Source organism: Aquarana catesbeiana, linkage group LG04, assembly GCF_042186555.1.
Source record: "Aquarana catesbeiana isolate 2022-GZ linkage group LG04, ASM4218655v1, whole genome shotgun sequence".
Taxonomy (NCBI): domain Eukaryota; kingdom Metazoa; phylum Chordata; class Amphibia; order Anura; family Ranidae; genus Aquarana; species Aquarana catesbeiana.
In genome coordinates, this window is record NC_133327.1 from 125,981,779 (window position 1) to 126,006,040 (window position 24,262).

The 24,262-nt window shown below is 44.3% G+C and overlaps 1 protein-coding gene across 2 annotated transcripts in view; it reads left to right on the top strand.

Moving 5' to 3' along the window:
• The window catches only part of RYK (receptor like tyrosine kinase), a 254,573-nt gene that overhangs the window by 130,313 nt on the left and 99,998 nt on the right, over positions 1-24,262 (top strand). For both annotated transcript variants that reach the window (XM_073625527.1, XM_073625526.1), the window contains exon 9: positions 21,256-21,342. In XM_073625527.1, coding sequence (XP_073481628.1) covers positions 21,256-21,342 — 87 coding nt within the window. The remainder of the gene's footprint in view (positions 1-21,255; positions 21,343-24,262) is intronic.

Consider the following 24,262-nt stretch of genomic DNA (forward strand, 5'->3'; position numbering starts at 1 on the left):
GAACAGCGGGCTGTTTCTGTGTCAGCTCTACATCAGCGGAGCGGACCTGTTATCCGCCTGCTCAGCAGGGATCAGCAGACAGATCCTCTGCTGAGCAGGCAGATATGCTTGACAGAGTCCGCTCCATGTGAAAAGGGGTCTTACCAGGAGCCGCCGGTCCATTAGGGGTGGCGGACTCATACGTTTTTTTGTGTGAGTGTTTTTTTTTTTTTTTTTTTTTCCCAGGCCACATAATTAGAGTCTGAGGCTCTAATTGGCTTGAAAAAGGTTGGGCTCGGGGCGCAGAGCATTGCACTAATTAGAGCATTGCATTAATATTCACTATTGTCTTCCGGCTTCTCCCGAGGAAGCTGAGAAGGGGTGAGTGCAGTGGAGACCGTCACCATGGAGAGGTTTGTGGGGGGGGGGGGTCACCATGCTGGCAGAACCCCATATCTCTTTTGAGGCAAAGTCTCTGCCACACTTTACTTGAATGAATAAGAAATCTGTATAGAGATTCCTCATTAATTTTTTAAAATGACAGTCTGATATATTGTAACACTCGCAGTTCCTATATATCAGGTGTCAGTGGGAGGTCTAGGAGTGATCTGTAGTGATCACTGCCTGTGCCCTCTACTACAGGGGGGAGCTTGGTAAACACATGTTTATCAAGCCCCAACTTCACCCCCACCGCTCCCCCGCTGAGCTCCCCAGCCTGACAGATCGCCGGAGATCAGTGCAGGGAGAAGCTGCATGAGGGGAAGGAGTGATGCCGCTCAGAGCGGCCATGGATTGGGGGTGCGCGGGCAGTATGAGGGGGTGATCTGAGTGATGGAGGGGGGACACATCTGGATCCCCCCAAGCCCCATGCTGCACTTGAAGCTGGCGGGAGTGGAAAAGGGGGGGATGCCGGCTAATGATGGTAGCTGCAGGGGATGGGGTTTACTGGGGGGGGGATCGGATCAGGTGTTGGTCGGTAATCAGTGCTGGGGGGGGGGGGGGGGGGGGAGGTGGGCGAAGGGGATAGGAAAGGAGAGTGGGAGGAGCAGTTTTAGATGGAAGTTAGTGGCGGGAGGTGGAGAGGCAGGGGACAGGGAAGCGGCGGCATGGGGGGATCTTGTACGGACATGGCCACCTGCAGGCCCTTCTGTAGGTCTGTACGGACCTGGCAGTGAAAGGGTTAAAGCATTTATTACCTCAAAAAAAGAAATCCTGTTTCTTTAAAGCATGACGCTGCTCTCCCCCCCGTCTTCTCCCCCCTCCTCTCCGCCCTCGCCTCCCTGCCTGTCAGCTCTGTGTGTGAACCACCCCTCCCCTTCTAGAACCGTTCTGAGCAGTATAAAAATTACTGCTCACAATCACTGCCAGCCCCTCTGCAAGGATAACATGGTAGTATACAGTGTATGCTGTTTTTTAAAATTCTTCTAAATACCTTATTGCTGTTTGCCGATCAGTGGTCACGTGACCACCCGTCACTGTCTTCCTCTGTATGCACTACAGAGGGAAGTCACATGACCGCCTGGCAAGCGTCGGAGGGAGATCTCAGCCCTTCCCTCTGTAGTACATACATCGGAGGAAGAGCACGACAGGCCGTCATTTGACCGCTGATCGGCGAGGAGCAATAAGGTATTTACAAGAAGAATTTTAAACGGCATATACTGTATACTACATCTTAGCAGAGGGGCTGGCAGTGATTTGTGAGCACTGCCTTTACAGTCCCTTTTAACTTAAGGTTTTTTTTTTTTAGGCTTTTGACTAAAAAATTGGAGCTTCCACTATTTTATTCTTCAGGGTCTCTGCTTTCACAAAATATATTATGTTTGCAGGTTTTAAGTAAATTTTAAGCAAAAAATGCAGATTTTAAAATGGTTTAATAATTGCCCTGACTACAAGTGGTTACACATTTACAAATGCTCAATAAATGTTGCAGAAGATTTAGTACTTGCTTACTGTTAGTATCTGTGAAACACTGGAATGTGTGTGTGTGTGTGTGTGTGTGTGTGTGTGTGTAGATAGATGAAACCAGTAGATGAGCAGGAATTGGACTTAGTTTGTGGGTAGTCTTGTTGTCAGGTTGTTTGAGCAATGGACACCTTATGCTAAATGTGGCACTTTTTCAAGCAGCTACCGTATGTCTGCAGGCGGGTGCCGCTGTTGCCTCCTCCAATAACCTTTGAAATGATAGGTTAACCTGTTTATGACCGCCTAAAACATATATAAAGTGTCCAGGATATGGGCTTTATTCCTGGGGGGTTTGTTTGTGCTGGAAGTACACTCGATCTAGCCAACTGCTATGAAGACACGCCCCAGTACTGTTTCCTTTATGAAGTGGAAAAGATACATTGCATCATTGTATCTTTCTTCCTTGTTAGAGAAGAAGTCTGTTTAAAAAAAAAAAAAAAAAAAAAAAAACTATTGTGTTTTCAGCGTTACAATGCGTACAAAGAGCAAATAATGCACCCTTATGTGGTATTTCTGCGATCGTCAGTAGCAGCAGAATTTTACCTTGGTGGTGGGCCACAGTATTGGCATAACAAAAATATACAAAAAGTTTAAAGATTTGTTTTACTATTTTGTCCCAGTTTTCCTTTTGATAATAAAACAAAATCAGGAGATAGCCTTCAACCTTAAGCAACAAATGAAACAGTCTGTCCTGGAAAAAAAAAAAGCAAGCTGTAACCCACCCACTGAGTGGTCGCAATGATATGTACAGTTTTTACTAACACATGTCAAAGTTGGAAAATTCTGTTAACCTCATGAAGAGGTTATAATAAACCTGTCCCATCTCTATTGTTTTTCCGGGGAGAAGCCAAGACAGTAAGTGTTGCCATTATCCTTTCCCTGCTGTTCACCCCACCTTGACATAAACGTGTATCTTTTTTTCCCAAGCCCAGTACAGTTTGTACAGGTTTATGATACGTTCTGAAATGCTATAACAATTTTTTTTTTTGTTTGTTTTTTTTTTTTTTTTTTTAGCCTGGGGTGCCCACATTGTGCCTGCATGTTTAACCTCTTTTTAAAATCTATGAGCAACATTTGCCAATTTTCTCTTTTGCAGTAATTTGTCATTGCGGTCTAGTTTCGGTTGCCATGACCAATTACACAGCCTAATTTTGGTTATGCACTTTTTATGTCCTCATTCATAAAACCTTGATAAGGGAGTTAGTTGACTTAGGAAGTTTTTGTAATTGGAAAAGAGAGCAGTTTCTGCTAATTAATGATCTGCTTCCATAAAAGCACCACTATCCACGTGCAACGTGTGACTGGTTCATGTGGAATGTTTATATCTGATAAGAGTTTCTCCAGGGCATTTAGTCAGATCAGCCATTGCTTTCAGCTGGCAGCAGCTGAAGGTAATTTCATTTTGCTGAACCAAACCATTCTATCAAAAACGTAAGTTGCACTGGAGAGAGAGAGAATGGTTATTACTGACTCATGAAGTACCCTGCACTCTTATCATTCATGGCTATTCCAGTGTATTTCTGGGACATTTTGAACTTAGGAAATCAGTTGGACTTCTGTCCCGGCTCCAGTGTAACTAATATCACTAAAAGCTTGGCTAAGCCTTGTCTGTCTTCCCATTGTTCGTGGTGATTATGTGAAAAGTCTCCGGCTCTGTGACGGCAGTTCGCATTGTCTCCAAGATAAGAGTCTACTTGGCAATGACAGCACATCCTCTCAGTTCAGTCAATTCAGAAGCTAGTCAAATAGCCAGTTCTAAAAACAGTCAAGAACATTAGTAAAAGAAGTTTCCCATAGGTGAAGTTTTTTTTTATCTTCAGTACCTTGAAGGTAAGGGTGCACAGACCATTTTCTGTGCACCTGGTTTCCTGCATTTTCATGTACATATCAATGGAGCTCAAGACCCCTTACACACTGGCGCTGCCAAGTGTTATCAGTAAAGTGCCACTCGTTTTAGCTGCGCATTTCGGCCGCTAGTGGGGAGCTTTTAACCCCCGCTAGCGACTGAAGAAGGTGTTAAAAACGCCCTTGTTGTAGCGTTTCAGAATCGCTTTTCAGGTGCTTTGGAAGCGCTGTCCATTCATTGCAATGGGCAGGGGCGTTTTGGGAGCACTGTATACAGCAATCCCTAACCTCCCCAAAGCTGCTGCTTGCAGGACTTTTTCTAATGTCCCGCAAGCGCACCTCCCCAGTGTGGAAGCACTCAGGCTTTCACATTCCGGCGGCATGAGAGGCAGTTTTCAGGCACTTTACAGGCACTATTTCTAGCGCTAAAACACCTGAAAACTGCCTCAGTGTGAAAGGGGTCTTAAAGAGGAGTTCCACCCACTTTTACAACTCTTCAGCATCCCTCACTAAACTGTGCACTGTAACTGAATTGGATATTTTTAATTTTTTTTTCTCAGCACCTACCGTATATCTGCTGTATTCATTTTTCACTTCCTCCTCCCTGGCCGCAGCCCATCGCATCATTTCCTGTTTGCAATGCCTTCTGGGAAGGGGCGGCAACTTCCTCTGACACTGCCGTTGCTATGGAAACCTTACCTGAAACCCATTACACTGCTTGTGCTGCACTGGGCATGTGCGAGATCTGCAAGGATGAGATCCAGGAAGAAATACAGTCTGGCTTCAGATGCCCACACTTAAGATGGCCACGGCCTGCTGTATGTTTATAAAATAACAAACTACTGCTATAAACTAACAAAACAGACCTTAGTTTACAGACTAACTTTACTAGAATACATTAAGCTTGTGTATTATAGGGGTATTTTTATTTAAAAAGTATAATTTCATCTGGAACACCACTTTAAGCTATGCTCCACCTAGAGGCCTCCATATAGCTAATTGCTGCAGCAATTAAAAAAATAAATTCTAATTTAACTACTTCCATACCGCTGAATGTCTTAAGACGTTCTGGGCTTTCAATGGAGATATCTGAATGATGCCTGCAGCTACAGAGAACACTGCCATATGGTGAATTGGGTCAGTGGACCAATATGACTGCAACTCTTTTTTTTTTTTTTTTTTTTAAACTATGCCCATGAGGAGAGAGAGGCCCAGGAAGGTCTTAAATTCAGAGACCGTAATAGGTCTCCAATCTCTGGCAAGTGCCAACTGGGGATTAGCGGCGATGAATTGACCAGCATACAAATTGGTCCACAACAGATCTATAGAGATCTTCCGTGAAAAACAGCGGTTGAAAATCAAGTGACATAAAATCAACTGTTTCCTCCTGAATTTTGGGTTGGCCAGTGAATGGGGGAAGTACGGGTGCTGCAGAAGTGGTGGGATCCCGATTCGGATTTGCAAATGCAGCAGGAAGGGCACTATGGGCTCAAAGGCCTTGTGTTTGTCATCTTCTTGGTGACTGTGGGACACAAGTTGTGCTAGTTCACCAGAAGGATGAGCGGCGCTAGTACTGGCTCTCTGGTCCATACGAGGAATCTGCGGTTTTTGCACCTCAACAGCATCAGAAGAACGGGGTCGGGTACGCCTGACCTTGGCAGTGACCACTACTGCGTCGTCAGAGCTAAAAAAGAGCACCTGACTGTCAGCGACTGCGTCAGACTCTACCAAAAAAACTGTTGGCGTTTGCAGGGATCAGGCCTGATTCTGAGAACGCTGCAGTTATGTGTGGTGTTTTTTTGTAAGTGACAGTGATTGATATGGCACTTTGGTGGGCTGGGCGGAGGGGCTAAATGCAGGTGCTAGCAGGTATCTGGGCTGATCCCGCTAAAGCTGTATTTTTGGGAAACCTAAACTATTGGGGATGCTAATATAGTTCTGACTAGATCAAAGATATCGATCCGTTCAGACACTATACTACTAAGGGAGATGTGTGGTGCGTGCGTGGGTGTTGGCGCTACTGGCACTAATCTGCCGCTGCCTGGGGCGACGCAGACCCTGACTGACGCTAAAACTGATATCACCTGCCAGGTGATCAGGGGGTTAAACCTTTTTTTAGGCAATATAAGGCGGGTGCCCTGACACTATAAAATAACTAACCAACCAGCATCACCCATGGCACTAATACGGTTATCACCGGTGACGGGGTGATCAAGGGGTTAAACCTTTATCAGGGGGGTTTAGGGGGGTCCCTAGACCTATCTGGGGCTACTACTAAGTACCCTAACACTGATTGTCACAAATGACACCAGTACAGTGATCAAAGAAAAATATGAACACTGCACTGGGTGACAGTGACAGCATCATTTCCCCTGCCTGTGTTTACACTTACACAGGCAGGGGAAGGATTTCAGTCACTAGAACCGATCACCAGGTCCAGGCCAGAAATCGTTTGCCTGGAGACTGATTAGTTCAGACGCGAATCCGATCGTCGCGGCCGCCTAGGGCGGCGCGTGTGCGCCCGACGTAAGGTAACGTCGTTTCTAGTCTGAAACTGGTTAAAGGCACCAGCTTTAAAAAAATAAAGTACAGTATACCTTGGATTACGAGCATAATTTGTTCCAGAAGAATGCTTGTAATCCAAAGCACACTTATATCAAAGCGAGTTTACCCATAGAAGTCAATAGAAACTCAGATAATTCGTTCCACAGTGACATCTATTGTATGCAGTACCGCATGTGGCCAGAGGAGGGGGAGACACTCGGATGCACTCCGAAACACTCGGAGAGGCTCTGGAACAGAGTGTTGCCGAGCTTTTCCGAATGGCTCCGAGTGCATCTGAGCGGCTCCGAGTGTCACTGGCCAAATGCGGTACTGCAGAGGCTTGAATCCTTCTCGTTTTGCGAGACGACGCTCGCAAACCGAGTCAGGATTTTTTTAAAATAATGGCTCGTATTGCGAAACGCTCGTCAACCATGTTACTCGCAATCCGAGGTATTACTATTTCCAAAAATCTTGATGTCTTGAATACTTCCAATTGCAGAGGAGGGGTTTGAGGTCTTATAGACCACTGATCTCTCCATAAAGAGTACCTCTCGCATGCCTATTACTGTCACAAGGGATGTTTACATCCCTTGTGACAGCAATAACAGGGATAAACAAAAAAGTAAAAGGACAGTGTAAAAAATAAAAATTTAAATGTACAAAATATCAGCAAATGATATCGGCGTGAGAGGTGGCCGAAATATCGATATTGTAACGGCACCGGAAAAAACCTATATCGGACGATCCTGAGTTCAAACCACACATGAGGTATCGCCGCAAACAAGCAAGGGCTATAATAGCTTTAATTCTATCATGAGACCTTCTCTGTAACTCTAAAATGGTAGCTTGTAAAAAAAATTTTAACTACCAAAATCTGTCGCCATTCCACGAGTGTGCGCAATTTTAAAGCGTGACATGTTGGGTATCTATTTACTCAGTGTAACATCATCTTTCACATTATAGAAAAAAATTGGGCTAACTTTTTAGTGTGTTTGTTTTTTTTTTTTTTATTTGTGAAATATTTTTTTTTTTTCCAAAAAAAAATTGCATCTGAAAAATTGCTGTGCAAATACCGTGTGACATAAAAAAAATTGCAATGACCACCATTTTATTAGGGTCTCTTCTAAAAAAATAAATATATATTTTTTTGGGGGGGAGGGGGTGGGGTTAGGTAATTTTTTAGCAAAAAAAATTGATTTTTACATGTAGGAGCGGAATGCCGAAATTGGCATGGAAGTGGTTAAATGCCCTAATTTTCACCCAATTTCATAGCATAATGCCCAGAATAGCCCAGAGTAGCGATTCGTCCCCCATCACTAGCTACAAAGTGAATGAATGTGAACACTTCCCATTAGCTGTTGATTGTGGGGTCCTCACATGTCCTAAACACCCCAGTGGTGGTGATGAGACCAGTTGGCCACCCAGACTTTAGTACCGGTCTTCTATACTGAAAGGATTGCAGGCAAGAGACTACTAAGTTAACATATATGCGATGCGGGAACCAGCGTGTTTTTAGTGTGTTTTCCCGCATCGCATGTCAACTGCCGGTGGTTCACACTGACATCTGTGAACCACTGCGGGTGTCAATGCCAAGTTAATGACACCCCCAGATCGTATCGCAGTGCGAACTACCAAATGGTGCAGGAATCGGATTGCATAGGTGTGCACCCATGCAATCGATTCCAGTGCGGACCAAAGAAAGGGTCCTGCACAATCTGTATGGCTGAATTTACATCACACAGACATCGCATGTGTTCTGCCCAGTAGTACGGTGCGAATCGCATGTGATGTCTAACATCCCATAAGTGTGAATCCAGCCTTAGTCAGATTTAAATGGATTGGAGTGTGTTTGTTTTTTTGTTTTTTTGAAGGGGGTTTGGTTGGGGTAATTTTTTTTTTTTTTTATTTAGTTTTCTTACCTTGGATGATGGGCTTTAAATAATACTGGCTTTTTGCTGCCATAGATTTTCATTAAGTGATGGGGCTGAAGTGGGGGGATGTATCTAACTTTAGTCAGAAGTAGGGATCGACCGATATCGTTTTTTTTGGTGCCGATACAACACCGATATTTCGGCCACCTCTCCTGCTGATATTTTTGGCTGATGTTTTGTACATTGAAAAAAAAAATTTTTGACAGTCATTTTTAATTTTTATGTTTTTAATCACTGTTATTTCTGGCACAAGGAATGTAAACATCCCTTGTGACAGTGATGGGCATTGACAGGTACTCTTTATAGAGAGATCGGGGGGGGTCTATAAGACTTGGACCCCTCCTTTGCACTTCAAAGTATTCAAAACGTCTAGATCAGCGTTTTTGAATACTTTTTTTTTTTTTTTTTTTAAACTGGCGTCTTTAAGATGCCAGTGATTACTGATTACTAGATCCAAGACCTGAATGAAGCATCAGCTTTGTTTGGGTCTTCGGCCAGCCGGCGGACATGCCGGCTAGTTGCTTGGGCCTCCCGGTGGGACTGGAGAGCCAATAACAGCCAAGCAGCTGTTTAGCCGCATCGGTTATTACAATAAAGCCGACCGTCCGCCCTAGAGAACTGTACCAGGGTGATGCATACAGCTGCAAACCTCACCCCGGTAAAACCCCTTGAAGTAATATCGGTCTAGTTTAAGACCGATACCGATTTTTCAGAAAATGCTGATATCGGCCGCCGATGATCGGTCGATCCCTAGTCAGAAGTATCGGCCTTACGACTGATCACTGAAGCCATTGTACACATCTCACTATAATAATTAAAGCTTAGTGTATTTCCACTTCTGCAGCCAAATTGGGATAACCCCTACTGTGTATTTTTTTTTACGTTCCCTTTACATAGCATTACTTTTTTATTTATTTTTGATTGCTGGTTACTTTTTAAGGCTTCATTCACACAGGACATGCCAAAGCATATGCCAGCAGAGGGCCACGTTCAGCGAAAGGGGGATTTACAGTTGTTTTGTGCATCCCCTGGCAGGCAGTCCCATTGATGTCCGTTGGTATGTAGCAGCTGCATGGTCACAGCCGCTGCTGTTTGACATTCATGCAGATGCATGTCCCTGAACAGTTTAGTATGCACTGTGTGAGAGAGGCCTTACGTGCTTGCGTTACTTTATAGTGTTTAGAAGGGGCTGTGGAGTAGCAATTACCAGAATTAACTGTGTCTGTACGGTGTTCGTAGTAATTGTCAGCTGTAACTGTGTTTAGAAAATTCCTAACAAAGCATTGGTAGTGTTGAAGCTGAGATACCATGGTCAACAGCGCCCCCACCCCCCACAACAACCAACCTTGCTTTCACAAGAAGACAAATGTGTAATGAGCGCTGATTGACAGTACTGGTCACTGGCAGCCGGTGAATGAGTGCCGCCATTCAGCACAGCACATAAATGGCAATGGAAATGCAGCTGGTAGTAAATATTATCCTGCACTGACGATCATCAGTCAGCATTAGTGGTGCTGTGTGTAAAATCTGCCAATGCATGTGAATGTTCACTAGCAGATTAGTCGCACAGCTCTCACAAGTGCTGATCAATTTTTCTATATTGTCCATTCATGGGGAATGTTTTTACATACACTGTTAGAAATGTATATGTTCGAGACAAATTTTCCCCATCTCTGGCCAGCATTCGAAACTAGCATTTGGCGAAAATTTAATCTGTGCTCTTTCTATTTATTGTTGGACTGGCAGCACTGTGCCATCAAAGCCCTATTGGCTTGCAACCTTCGCCCTCCTGTGTCTGTCCAGCTATGTTGGTGGTTTTAAAGTGATCGTAAAGTCTTGTTAAAAAAAAACAAAAAAAAAATGTTTTATTATTTTTTCAAGAAAATATACAAATCTGCAGCACTGGATACAGAAAATACAATTTGAAATATTACAGGTCAGTCAGGCAGCAGACAGCTGACCTTCGATCAATGGAACAATTCAGTGTAGACATATATTGGTTGATCAAAAGGAGTTTGCTGGATTATCATACATCTCTGACAGTACATCCAATAATATCCTTTGCATAGGTGCATAAACATATACAAGAGAAAAAAAAGGGGGGGGGGGGATAAAGTTATAATAGAGAGGTGAAAAAAAATAAGAGTAGAGAAGAAGAGAGCGAAAAAGAGGATAACCATCCACCTCCAGAGCCCAGGACAGCCTAAGAGGGAGCGAGCCAAAAGTACGCAAGAAGCGCAGAGCCTTACATCGCAGGAGTCTCCAACAGGACCCAAGGTTCCCATATACGGTTATGTTTATCAAGAGTATCATTTAATGAGGCCGTGAGATATTCCATTCTTTTAACATCCCTGATTCTGGAGTGCAGCTCAGACAGTGAGGGGGGGTTCCCTCTTCTTCCACTTTAGGGCCACCAAGCATCGTGCTGCAGTAAGCACATGGGCTAAGAGTTTTTTTTATATTTTAGAGAAGGTGGCCAGGTGGAAGACCCAAGAGAAAGATCTTCGGATCGAGGTGCACCCCAGTATCAAAGAGGGATTGGAGCAGGGATTGCACCATACACCAGTAGGGGATGATTAGAGGGCATGTCCAATAGACATGAAATAACGTCCCCCTATCTTTATAACAGCGCCAACCCGCCGAAGGGTATATGGAGTGGAGCAGGTCTGGGGTCTGAATAGGATCTTATATTGATTCTCTTTATAGAGCGTGCATTTGGAGCTCTTAGTAGCCTGAACCCATATGGATTGCCAGGTCTTTAAGGATAGATCTGTGCCCAGGGCCTGCTCCCACTTATCCATCTAATGAAAAATCTGTGACCAGGATCTGATAGGTGCGGGAGATCGTGCCCTTAGGGGACGAACCCTCTAAACATAGCTTTTCGAAGTAGGTTAGGGGGGAGAATCGTAAGTTCGGTACTATTGATTGTGCATAGTGGCGTATTTATAACTAACTGAAAAAAGCCTGTTTGGGAATGTCAAAGGCGTTTTGCAGTTCTCTGAAAGATCTAAGCTGTCTGGTTTTAGGATCAATTAACTGACCATAGCGGAATAAGGTCTTGTCCATCCAGAAATTAGACATCTGTGAAGTTAAGCTATCAGAAATGTTGGGTGTAAAAAGGAATGAGGTGACTGGGGAAGAAGTGGTAGAAAGCGGGTATGCCACTTTATGCCGTGAGATTGAAGGACACCGTTTGCATCTCTAAGGTGTGTAGTGGTGGTTGTCGCCACCCTGTTATGGAGTTGTTTCGCCAAGAGCGTATGTGGCTTATTTGCCTTGTCATAATAGGTCTGTCTAAGCCTGATCAATGCCTTCTCTATCTTACCCACGTCAATGTCTCTCAGTCCAGCCCTGACACTGATGAGTTCCTTCAGTGTAGCTAGGGACGGAGAGGAGAGCAAGCGTGCTTCTAAATGTTTAAGTTTATCTAAAAGGGCGCGACGTGTTGTATTGGCATTCCGCTTCCGGGCAGTGGAGAGCGAAATACATTGACCTCTGAAGACCGCCTTATGACCCTCCCACAAAGATGAGGCAGAGACCTCAGGGGAACAATTTTCTGCAAAGTATAGCTTCAGGGTTTGTTCCAGTTCCACTCTGGATGGGTCGTGTTTAAGTAGGAAGTCGTTCAGACGCTAATGACACTGACGAAAGGAGCCTGGGGAAAGTGCCAGGGAGAGTGTAATTGGGGCATGATCCGACCATGAGATAGAGATAGCCTGAATATCTGAGTCCATGCATGTTCTCAGGGTCGGAGCATTGACAAAAAAGTAATCTAATCGCGAGTGGGACTTGTGGGGATGGGAGTAGAAAGTAAATTGTTTAGCTGGTGCATAAGTGGTACGCCAGGTATCAAACAGGGCATATTTCCTAGTTAGTTGGCGAAATAGGGTGGCTTTTCTATCGGTAGTTACTTGGGTTTTCCCCTGACCCATAGAATGTTTATCAAGACTTGGGGAGTGGATCAAGTTAAAGTCCCCTCCGATCACCAAATATTGGTGGGGGGCCGCAAATAAGCGATTAAAAACTTTGGCCAGAAAGGGGATTTGATTCGTGTTTGGGGCATAAACATTGCATAGGGTAATATTGGCACCTTTCCATAGACCTCGGAGGATGAGATAATGCCCTAGTGGATCTGAGTATAGAGATTGTAACTGGAAGAGGGAACCTTGCTTAAGAAGGATTGTTACCCCTGCTCGTTTATGCGGGCCAGAGGCCTGGTATATTTGAGGAAAGTGTCTTTGCGCAAAGGTCATGGTGGCCGTTTTAGCAAGATGTCTCCTGAATGAAAATAATGTCAGCCTTAGACCGCTTATACTCTCGTAATGCTAGGCTTCTCTTAATATTAGAATTAAGACCCTTTACGTTCAGTGAAAGTATGTCAATCATGGTGGGTAATCTGAGGGGGGGGGGAACAGTAGCTTACCTAGTAGGTTTGGTAGAGCCCAGATTTATAGGAGGTCCATGGATCGGATCTCCAGGGCGGATTCAGTTTGGAGGTCCGTGACCCCCCGATCGAGAACCAGGTCCCAGAGACGGATGGCATCCAAGAGGTTGAAAGGGAGAGAGAAAAGAGAGGGAAAGAATCCGGTAGGAGAGGGGTAGAAAAGGGGGTACAAAAAAAAAAAAAAAACACAAAAATGAGTACAAAATTAAAATTAGTTAACCATTCACAATATAACCCACCTACAGGAGGTGGCAAGTTGGGGAACTCCGAAGGGTCCCCCCTGACATAGGAGGCAGGGATGCCACCGTCAGAAGAAATGGAGTAGGAAGCCATTCGGAGATCCAGGGGGGGGGGGAGGAGAGGATAGACCCAAGAAGGGGGTGACCCTCTCCCAGGCCTGCCTGCATCAATATTCATAGAAAAAAAAAATTTGAATTAACAAAAAGAACATTCAATCTGCATTTATCAACTGGTAACCGGCATAGCTGTGACCATAATTATGACCCTAAGAAAGCTGATAGAACTATTGATTCAGGGAGGTTGGAGCAATACTGAAGTGTAGCCTATAAATCCTAGAGCATTGAGGTAGAGAAATAAAGATTTTCCCTCATCGCAATGCTCCCCAGAAGTATACCCTTAAACAAAAAAGAAGGTGGGATAGCCTTCCAGACTAGGTATGTCCCCCCCTTGGGGGGGGGGAGGGGGAGCAGGAAAAGGGGAAAGAGGGGGGGGCAGAAAAAGAAGGCGAGGGGGAGGTAAGGGAAGAGAGGATGGATGAGGGGAAGGGGGGGGGGGGGGATATATCCCGGCTAGCCGTACGGGTTATATCTGGTACTTGTATTCATAGCAAAACATGGATCAAAAAACTTAGATGAAAACTTTCCCGGTAAATAGGCCCGTACTGTTGGTAGATAGGGTTAGCAGGATTTAACTACGGCTCTACAGATAGAGAAGTGGAAAATGAACGGAATAAGTCCGGCAACAATAACCAATGTGGAGGAGGAATTCAAAGAAGCATGAGTTCATCTCTGACGGGGTGGTGGAGAATGACCCGCAGAATGCGGTCTCGTATGTTTCCGGCCAGTGACTTGAATCCAGGTGTCTGGGCGAGGTGGTGGTATTGGCAGCGGGTCCCAGCCAGGAGTTGGTGGGACTGGGATATCCAATTCCCTGCGGAAAGATTGAAGATCTTCTGGATATCGGAGGGTTGTGGACCTCCCGTCTTTTTTTTGCCGTGAGGCTGAAGGGGAAGCCCCAATGATAGCGAAAGTCATGCTCTCTTAACGAGGTGAGAAGTGGTTGCAAGGACCGTCTTTGTTGGAGGGTGATCCACGATAGATCCGGGAATAGTTGGATGGAAGCACCATCAAAATCAATGGCATGCATGTTTCTTGCCTTTCTCATAATGTCCTCCTTAAGGGTGTAATTGTGCACTCTACAGATCACATCTCGTGGTCGGGATCCTGGCCCACGTGGGTGCAGAGCTCGGTGTGCTTGATCTAGCTTAACTCGCTGATGTTACGGAGGGCCTAGTATGTTGTTGAAAATGGCTTGCAAAGTCACATGTAGGTCTTCATCCTGGGTCGCCTCCGGGAGGCCTCGGACCCGAATATTGTTACGCCTACCTCTATTGTCGAGGTCTTCAAGATGACGTTGGAAGTCTCTAAGGGTAGAGGCTTGTGAGGTCAGGCGGTCGTGTATTTGCGAAAGTTAAATTTTAGTGTCGCATGTTTCCTCCTCCAAAGATGCGACTTTGGCAGATAGTTGGTGAAGGTCAGTGCAAAGCATGCTAATCTCAGATCTACAAGTGTGTCGTACTTCTTGGATGAGCATACGGAATGGAAGTCTTGTTTTGTGGGCATGCAGCGGACATAATCCCGCCAAGATGTGCATGCTTCAGGCTCAGGGTCTGGCTTCGGGGCGGTATGAGCGTAGAAGCCCTGTACCACGGCCGAATAAGAGGTTGGCATGGAGTGGCCTCTCTGAGGTGGTAGTGTAGGAGGAGTAGTAGTGGGTTTTGTGGTTACGGATGGTCCATGTAGGCGCTCCGCATGCGAATAAGCCCCTTTAGATCCTGATGGCTGTGAGGCCTGGGAAGGCGCTGGAGCCTGGGATGCATCCCTCTGGAGAGGGGAGAGAGAGGGGGCTCTGTCCCTATGTGCCTGGGAACGCTGTGGGAGGGAGCAGGGGTCCCAATCCGGAGCATAGGTGTCCCAGGATGGAGATGGCTGGCTGGTGGACACAGAGGACGCGGGTCCTATGAGGCATGGAGGGAATGGCTGTGAAAGGCTGCCCAGCATATGACCTTCAGAGGTGGCGGGGGGCCGATCGAGAGGCTAGCAGGGGGGATTGGAGGGTGTGTGGTAGGCAGGTCACCCTCAGAGCTGTACCTGTTATCCCTGTGGTCTGTGGAGGCTTGCAGAGAAGGAGAAGGGATGGCTGCTGTATATGGCGCTGGTGCCATCTTGGCCTCGTGCTTTCCAGCCGGAGCTCCCTGTCCGAAATACTCGGTAATGAGCGGTGGGGGAACCGAAGAAGAGCGGGTGGCATGTCCTCTGGGGTCCACTTCTTTGTTTTTGCACAGTTTGCCCATGTTTGCTGGCGAAAAAAAGCAGGATTCAGCTGTGTGTAGGCAGGCCGGGTCGGGAGCTTCAGAGAGACACGTCTGCCCGGGAAGCCATCCAAGCCACGTCCCCAAGTCTTGTTTTTTTATTTTGTTAAAAATAACAAACATGTCATACTTACCTGCTCTGCGCAGTGGTTTTGCACAGAGCAGCCCAGATCCTCCTCTTCTCGGGTTCCTTTTTCGGCACTCCTGGCCCCTCCTTCCTGTTGAGTGCCTCCACAGCAAGCAACTTGCTATGGGGGCACTCGAGTCTAGCCACAGCTCTTGTGTATCCATTTGGCTGCAGAGCCGTGGCCTGGCCCCCTCTTTCTCCTTATTGAATCACTGGTTGATTGACAGCAACGGAAGCCAATGGAGCCCGCTGTATGTCTCAGCCTATCGAGAGGGAGAGTCCCGGACAGCCAAGTCTTTTGAGCAACATTGCTGGATCGATGGACTCAGGTAAGTATTGGGGGGTTACGGACCTACAATACTGCCCCCAGGTGGCCAAGTCTGTACGGACCTCATTTCTTCTTCTGCTATAAGCTCATGGTTTCTTCAGGGACCATGAACTTATAGCATAATTGTTCAGCAGATGCTGCTGAATAAACTAATAGCTCTGATCAGTGGCTAATAAGCCACTGATCAGAGCAATTTAACTAAAATGTGACCCCACCCCTCCTGCCGCCATGTCTCCCGCCCCTCCACCTGCCTATGCTGACATCTATTGTGCCCCCCACCCTCACGCTAACTCTCCCTTACACTGCCTTACCCTTCCTGATCTAATCCTCCCCCTCCCCAGCACTTATTCTCTCTCAACCCCCCCAAACTGACCCTCTGGGCTGTCCTGTCAGATTTGCTCCTCTGCCCTCCCCCCAGCTGTTTGTATTGCAGGGCAGCCACAGAGGGATCGAACTGTAAAAAGAGATGCCCAGGTGCTGCCTGCCCTGCAGCTGCTAGCCGGCTCTCCCACCTCCCTTTTTTGCCGGCTCTCCCACCTCCCCCTTCTGCCGGCTCTCCGTGCTGCAGGACAGGCACAGAGGAATCGGTCTTTAGAAAAAAATTACCCCCCACCTCCCCGATGTCCGGGCACCCCCTCCACACTGCTAGCTGGCTCTCCCCTCCTTCCCTCCTGCCTGCTGCAGCCGCTGACCGATCTCGGTTAGCATGGAGGGGGATGGGGTGTTGGGGGGCTGGTAAACAAACATGTGTTTTACCACCCCCCTTCCTTTCCTGAAAGAATGCAGCTATCGATCAGTACAAGTCGCTCCTGCATTCTTTCATCACTGACAGATAGTAAACTGTTTACTATCTGTCAGTTTATGAATGAAACCATGTTTCTTTTTTTGAATCAATAGCAGTCTTTACAGACTCCCTAGGCCCCTTTTCACACATGCGGATCCATTTTCACGGACTCCACTTGCTCAGCAGGGATCTTTCCGCTGATCCCTGCTGAGCTGGCGGATGACAGCTCCGTCTCTGCACGCTGTGCAGAGATGAACCTGTCAGATCTCTGCTTTCCTCTATGGGGAGATCGGATGAAAACGGACGCCTGTCCGTTTTTTCATCTGACCTGCCAGATGGATGGAAAATAGGGTTTACATCTATCTGGATTTAGCGGATCGGATGTCAGTGGACATGTCACCGATGACATCCGTCGCTGATTAGAGGTAGATGGAGCGCCCGTTCAGGTACGTCTGAAAATACTGACAATACTGTATTCAAAATAAAAAGTTGCAAAAAAAAAAATTAGTAAGGATAGAGTTAGACGTGTCCAAGACCCCTTTAACACTGGGGTGGTGCAGGCGTTGGCGGTAAAGCGCCGCTAGTTTTACATCACTGGATCCCTGGACAGGTAAGTGTCCTTAAACGTCAGCATCTACAGTATTTGTATAGCTGCTTACTTTTTACGTTTTTTGGGGGGAGACTGGAGCTCCTCTTTAGGGGCGGGGGGCATTGGCAGGCAGCAAAAACGCAGCTTAACCGCGCATTTTTGCTGCCCCCAACTGCAAGTCTAAACAAGACCAAAGGTCTTGTTCATGTGGGGTATACTACAGCAAGGGAATGCAAGGGTGTTCCATGCAGGCAATCTTTTTGATGTCAATTGGGACACAGCGGCTGCACAGGATTGCACAGGTGTTCTGTGCGGGTAAATACAGCCCTCCATGGGCGTATGATGTAGCACACGCCATTGAGTGAGGCCTTAGTATGAATTTAGCTGAAATTTTGTAAGTTATGTTGTGGTTTTACAAAAAGTGATAAAATACAAAAGCGCTGAAGTGGATTTAGTGAATAAAATTCTGTGAAAAAATATGATTAAAAGATATCCAAATAATATAGCTGCAATTAGTAATGTGAAATGCACAAGTGAATAGATAAATAAGAGTGAGTAATTGTGCTGATATTAACCTCTTAATAATGCACTTGGGCGTCCTTAATCAATATGTGATAAATCTATAAATACGTAATTGTGAGTAATATTCTTCCTGTGATTTAACACACACTAAATGGATGAATAAACACAAACCCATAAATTATACCAACATGTCCTGTATATAGGAATACCAGAATCTCATAAGTAAGCCAAAAACACTAATAGGAAGTTCAAGTAGTAAATATAAATAAATAAAATATGTAAAAATGTAAAAAATTGGAAGTTCACTGATGAATGTGCTTTAGAATAAATGGCAGCAAGTTCAATACCAATTTCACCATTAAGCAATTTCCCCATTAAGCAATTTCACCATTAAGCTGCCGTTGGTATTAGGTAGAATATTTTCGTTTTTCAGCAGATTTCCCCGACATGCAAAATAAACACAAAAAACAAATCCATTGCGCAGAGATTAAAACAGAGTGAATAATAAGATCCTAATCTCACTCACATATCCCCATTCATTAAATCGCATGAGAAAGAAAAATGATCAGCTGCATTCAGCTATGCGCTGGAGGCTCCTCATCCACCGCCAGTGCTCACACACAGACACTGCTGGTAAGCGTCACAGGCTCCTCCTCCCGATGCGTTGCGTCACCAGACACGTGACTTTTTAAAGGGTGCCCATGTGATCAGCCTGTGAGATACTTCGTGTGTGTGCTGGTAGCCATGGTGACCCCGGGAGTCAATGCATCATCACATCATTTGAACGATCTCAGATACATTCAGATGCCCGATATAAACTACATAATGCAGCATGATTTACGTTCTCTAATACATTAGCAATATTTAATATAAAACTCGCTTGGATAAAACAAATTAAAATATATAAAAAAACTAAGATAACATTCGCTACATAGATACTACAATCTAGATAAAGCTCCCTCCGGAGGACAATATTAAATTTTAAATATTAAATTTTAAATATTAAAATTACACCCTCCCTTAGTTTGATAATAATCCACTGCATATTATTTATTTAGTCATATGCTTTCAGAAAATATATGGTTAGGGGGTGGGGTGGTCTTTCAAAAATTCTGAAAGCTGTAAGGGAAAAATAAAAACCTTCAGAAATTTGTATGTTTACATTTTTGCGTAAGTTCGCTTTTCACCATTTTGCAAAAATGAAAAAATTGTATTTATTGACTCCTTACGGGTTAAGCTTTTATATTTAGCAGGGATTTAGCAGGAATTTTGTAAAAGTAGCTAATAATAATGGTTTTATTGTTTTTGCGAATGCTTTGTTTTGATAAACATTTGCCTAAATACAGTGAGGCTTAAATTAGTAGCACCTTCTTTTTCTAGAGGTCATATGCTTTCAGAAAATATATGGTTTTGGGGGTCTTTCACAAATTCTGAAAGCTGTAAGGGAAAAATATAAAAACCTTCAGATTTTTAGAGAAATTTGGATATTTACACTTTTGCGTGTGTTCGATTTTTCACCATTTCACAAAAAGGCGCAATTTAAAAGTTACAAACTTTTTGTTATTTAACTCAATACAGGTTAAGCTTTTATATTTAGTAGGAATTTTTAAAAAATTTGCTGTGTTTTTATCTGCTAATAATGATTTTAGTGGATTTTTAGCAAAAATATTTTTTGGATAAACATTTGCGCAAATATTGTGCTTTCAGAAAATATATGGTTTGAGGGGTCTTTTACAAACTCTGAAAGCTATAAGTGAAAAATAAAAAAGCAAAGGAAGATATGCAAAATAGGTCTGGCAACCCCCCGCCCTCCAGAACACCCCAATCTACTTTTAAAGTGGTTGTAAACCTCAGACATGAAATATTAACAAAGCACATTCTTCTATACTGTGCATTTGCCTCTCTCCAAAGCTTTGGGTATCTTTTTCCTCTGCCTGTTTCCTCTGTTATCACCATGAATCACTTCTGACAGCTTTTCCCAAACACCAGGAGAAACAAAGATGACAGGGAGAGCCCCAGCACACAGACTGCGATTAACAGCCACAGCTGTGCATGTTTTCTGTGTAGTGTGTAAAAGGGGGTGTGTCCCTTCCCACCAATCAGGTTCAAAGTTTTCTCCCTTAGCTGGGCAGCGTTTGAATTCAGACCCCCACCCCCTGCTTTATGCTGCTGAAAGATTCTGTGTTAGGCAGGCCATAGATGGTGCAAATTTATTTTCTGACAGTCAGTGCTGACAGGGGAATTTCTCCTACCGAAACATTGAAGACAGTGATTATTGCTAGAGGCTATAGCAGCCACTAGCGATTCAACTAAAAAAATGGCAGGCTGGTTGTACCCAAGTTGATGGATTAACAGCCGCAATTTGAACCGTCTATGGCTGACCTTAATCTCTGTTTTGGAAAAGGCTGTACGGGACAAGTGGCTTTGTGTGGGATTTTATATTAAAATGTTTATTTTTTTTTTTTTAAATCTCTGTGTATCTGAGGCATGTCACTTCACTGGTTATTTGTAGGTGTTTACAGCCACTTTAAGTAATTGGTTTTAGCTATTATTTTTTAGGGTTTGCTTTTTTTATCCAGTTGTGTTTCTGTGATGTAGCAGTGTACATTATATCTGTATGGCTTTTGCATTGCAGTGTGATAAGAGCATCAGCCCAAAGAAAAAAAATTAGGATAACTTCAAATGGTAGATATTTGTTATTTTTTCCTTGTGAAATACTGTTTAAAAACAAAAACATTCTGTATGTAACATTTTTTTGTTCCACTGAAATGGAATTAATACCTATTACGCTAATGTCTCCTTGTCAAATTACGCAAGGAATCCATGTTTTAATCCAAGGTTTGCTTTACCATAAAATCATTTATCAACTATGACGTCTTTATGGTAAGGCTAAGTCTCAGCTTGTTCTTAACTAGTCTACTTACGCATGATACTAAAGGTATGACAAACAGCCTAAGGAAGGTTATTTAGGCATCCATTATTCTAAAGTACCAAATAGCACAGTCCTTTCTGTCAAATGACACTGACCTGGTTGGTGCTTAACAGTGGTTTGACTTTGAAAATACAGCATATTAAATTAGGTTTTATGATTGCTGCAGGTCATCTGTTAAGAGACAGTCTATGGAACAGAAACAAAACTACTCCTGCAGGTTTGAAATGTAGCATAAACCTGCAGAAAGAAACATCAACAATCCTGCTGTTATGCCAGGCCGTTCTAATGTGCTAAGCTTCTGCAATTCCTAATCTGAGTTCTTGCCCCCTGCATATTTCTGTTGGCTAGTAAGGTAGCCCATCACTGTGATGGGTCAGTAGAAATGTCTGATGGCAAGACTTGGTGGCAAGGACCAATACTAACTGGAGCTGTCAGAGCTTTGCCTATGAGAACATCCTAGCATTCGGGCAGGCCCTTTGTAACTGCTGCAGGTGTGTGGGGGCACCTCTAGGTTCCTGCTTTATACATGCTAATGTGTTTTTTTTTTTTTTGTTTTTTTTTTTTTTTTTTTTTTTTTTGCTTCGTCCTAGAGTCTCTTTCTGCTGATGGTGAAAACTCGCCTGCTTATGCAGTTTTTTTTTTTTTTTTTGTACATAGGTACGTTTGGTCGAATCTTCCATGGTATCCTGGTAGATGATAAGGATCCCAGCAAAGAGAAACCAGTGTTTGTAAAAACTGTGAAAGGTAAGTCATTTATGTGTGGCTCTGTTGTAGATGACCAGTACGCAGTTTTACTAAAGATGGCACCATTTAGGCTTTTTTGTGACTCTTGCCAAAAGATGGACTTTTAGAACAGAGTACAAGGCTGGTGTTATCTATCTTCCAAAAAAAAAAATATATATGATTGAATTAGTGTTGTTACCAGATTTTTTTTGAAAGAGTTGGTGACTAATAATCTTTTTCTAAAATAGCCATAAAGATCTCACAATCCCAGATCTTGTAGTGCGTAAAGTGATATTAAAGGCTTGTTGTTAAAAAAACAAACATGTTATACTTACCTAAACAATAAATTGGGGTAGATGGCGCTCCCTACAAATGGTTAATGTTAAGATGTGGACAGGTAAGAAAGAGAGGCCTGAATGCTGCACCACCAGTGGGTGTACCGCACCTATACTCAATGTATATGACCCCACCTCTGAAAAATACCTGTGTTTCAAATATAACTGTCTGTGATCTGTCGTTGGGTGATATGTTAACATCCCCTGCAATATATATGGTCCCAACCTCAGTTATAATCCTGTAATATACATTAGCATACTATGTGCCATAAAGGTGTAAATCTAAGTGGCCTTACAGAAGATTCCCAACCTGTTAGAGTAACTTAAATATCTAAATGTGATCCGTGCCAGGTATTCCAGTGATTTGTGAGGCACATTCTACGCAGTAACCTAATAGTGATTCCCCTAGTGGTTCCCTGGTAGTAATACCTCCAACTACCAGAATAAGGGGCCTGATACCAAAATTAAAAATACAATCATTAAATTATTAAACACAAACATAAATATATCACCGTGTGCAAATAACAACTTAAAGCGCAGGTTTGCTGAAAAAAATATATTAAAAGCCAGCAGCTACAAATACTGCAGCTGCTGACTTTTAATATATGGACACTTACCTGTCCAGGGAGCCCGCGGTGTCGGCAGCCGAACTCGGTCCGTCCTTCGGCTCTCGGCTGCTGCCGCCGCCATCCTCGGTGAGGGAATAAGGAAGTGAAGCCGTGCGGCTTCACTTCCTGGTTCCCTACTGCGCATGCGCGAGCCACGCTGCGCGTCCTCACAGGTCCCTGCTGTATTCTGTGTCTCACAGAATACAGCGGGGGAGGACGGGGGAGGCGGCGGAAGTGGCGTAGGTCACCGCAATCACCGCGGTGATCTATGCCAGGAAGTGGGAGCAAATACATGTATTGGGTATCTGCTCCCTCCTCCCCCCTGAAAGGTGCCAAATGTGACACACCGGAGGGTTCCAAAAAGTGGAAGTTCCATTTTTGGGTGGAACTCCACTTTAAATAAAGCCGCACTGTGTGGGCAAACTATACGTCCGTAAAAAATATATAAGAGAAAAAGTTCAAGTTCACATATACATGTGCATATAACAGTCCATGTGATGTGCATTTAGTACTCTTCAAAAGATGTAACAGATGTTCAAATGGTGACTTAGGTGCTCGCAATATCCTCTGGTGACTTTGTGCTCCCCCTCAAGATCCCCACTCACCAGATCCACTCACCCCAAAGGGGCAATTAGCGTATGGATGTAACTCCTGCGATCACTTCACCCCTGCTGCCTCAGCCAATGAGAGTCCCCAGAGTGCCAAGGCTGTTGGGCACATTGCTGGATCGTGATGGGGCTCAGGTAAGTATTGGGGGGGGGGGGGGGGGGGAGTCTGTTGCTGCACAGAGAAAGTTTATTACCTTCATGCATGAAGGTTTAAAAAAAAAAAAACCCTTGAGCCTTTAGAACAACTTTCATTTTTTCTTCGCCCTTTTCCAAGTTAGAAGTTCAGCCAGAATGTAGTCTTTGTATAATTATGGTCTTTAAATGCTTGCCATGCACATAAATTCAAATTGTGTCAATATAAGTGAACTTGGAAACATGCCAAGGGCAGTGTTTTTTCCTGGCATATTTACTTTTCTTTGGTTTCTCTGCTTTCAATGAATTACTAAAAGCTGAAAACTGAGGTCTTTTTTGGCAGCAGGGCTACAACCAGCTTTTTGTACAGAACTGCAAAAGCTGCTCAAGGTCTGGATTTCTGGGCTGTGTCAGAGTGGGAGCGTGACTTGTAGCTGTTTGGCATTGTCAGAGGTTTAGCCAGAGGAACATTAAATTCTATTCTTGGTTTTAGGGAGAGATATTTTGCTGAACCGAAGTTTAAGTTCATTTTAACTTCGTACTGTTTTGTGTTGGAGTAATCCATAGTTGCACACTGCCTGTATCATGCCAAAGAACTTTGATTTATTGATTGCTTCCATCTCACATAATATAGTACTGCAGGACTAATGATATCCTAGCAAACACGTAAACAGAATTTTAAATTGCAGCCAGTCCTTAAAGAACTGATCATAATTGGGTGTCTACAAGTCTTTAATTTTAGAGGTACTATGCTGGCACCAGATGTTGAAAGATGGGAACTAGTGTTTCTTGGATTGACTCTCAACCTGCAGATTGCACTGGGAACCACTGCAAATTGTAACCAGCCACCTTGGTGGACTGCTTGGGCCTGCCTCGTGTCTTTTTTTTTTTTTTTTGCACGTATTTTTGCAGGTTAAAAGGAGCTTGCAATTTATTGCACTCGTGACCAGTGAATCACAGATGCTGTGTCAAAGTCCTGCACACTCTTCCTCCAGCTTTCTGCCCTTATCTCTGTAGGGGCTTTAAGTTTGAAAGCTGGAGGGAGCGTGAATGGGCTATGAGTGCGCTGATCAGCATGCTTAGTCCATAGAAACGACAAGTCTAGACAGGACTTATAGTTCATTCATTTACAGATCGCTGTGAATAAATGACGCTGCTGTGCAGATGGAACCGGGCCTATTTTAAAATGTGGCTGTGGAGGAGAAGAACCTCAGCCTGCTCTGTCACAGGGAAGGGGGGGTGTGCTGAATGTATTTTA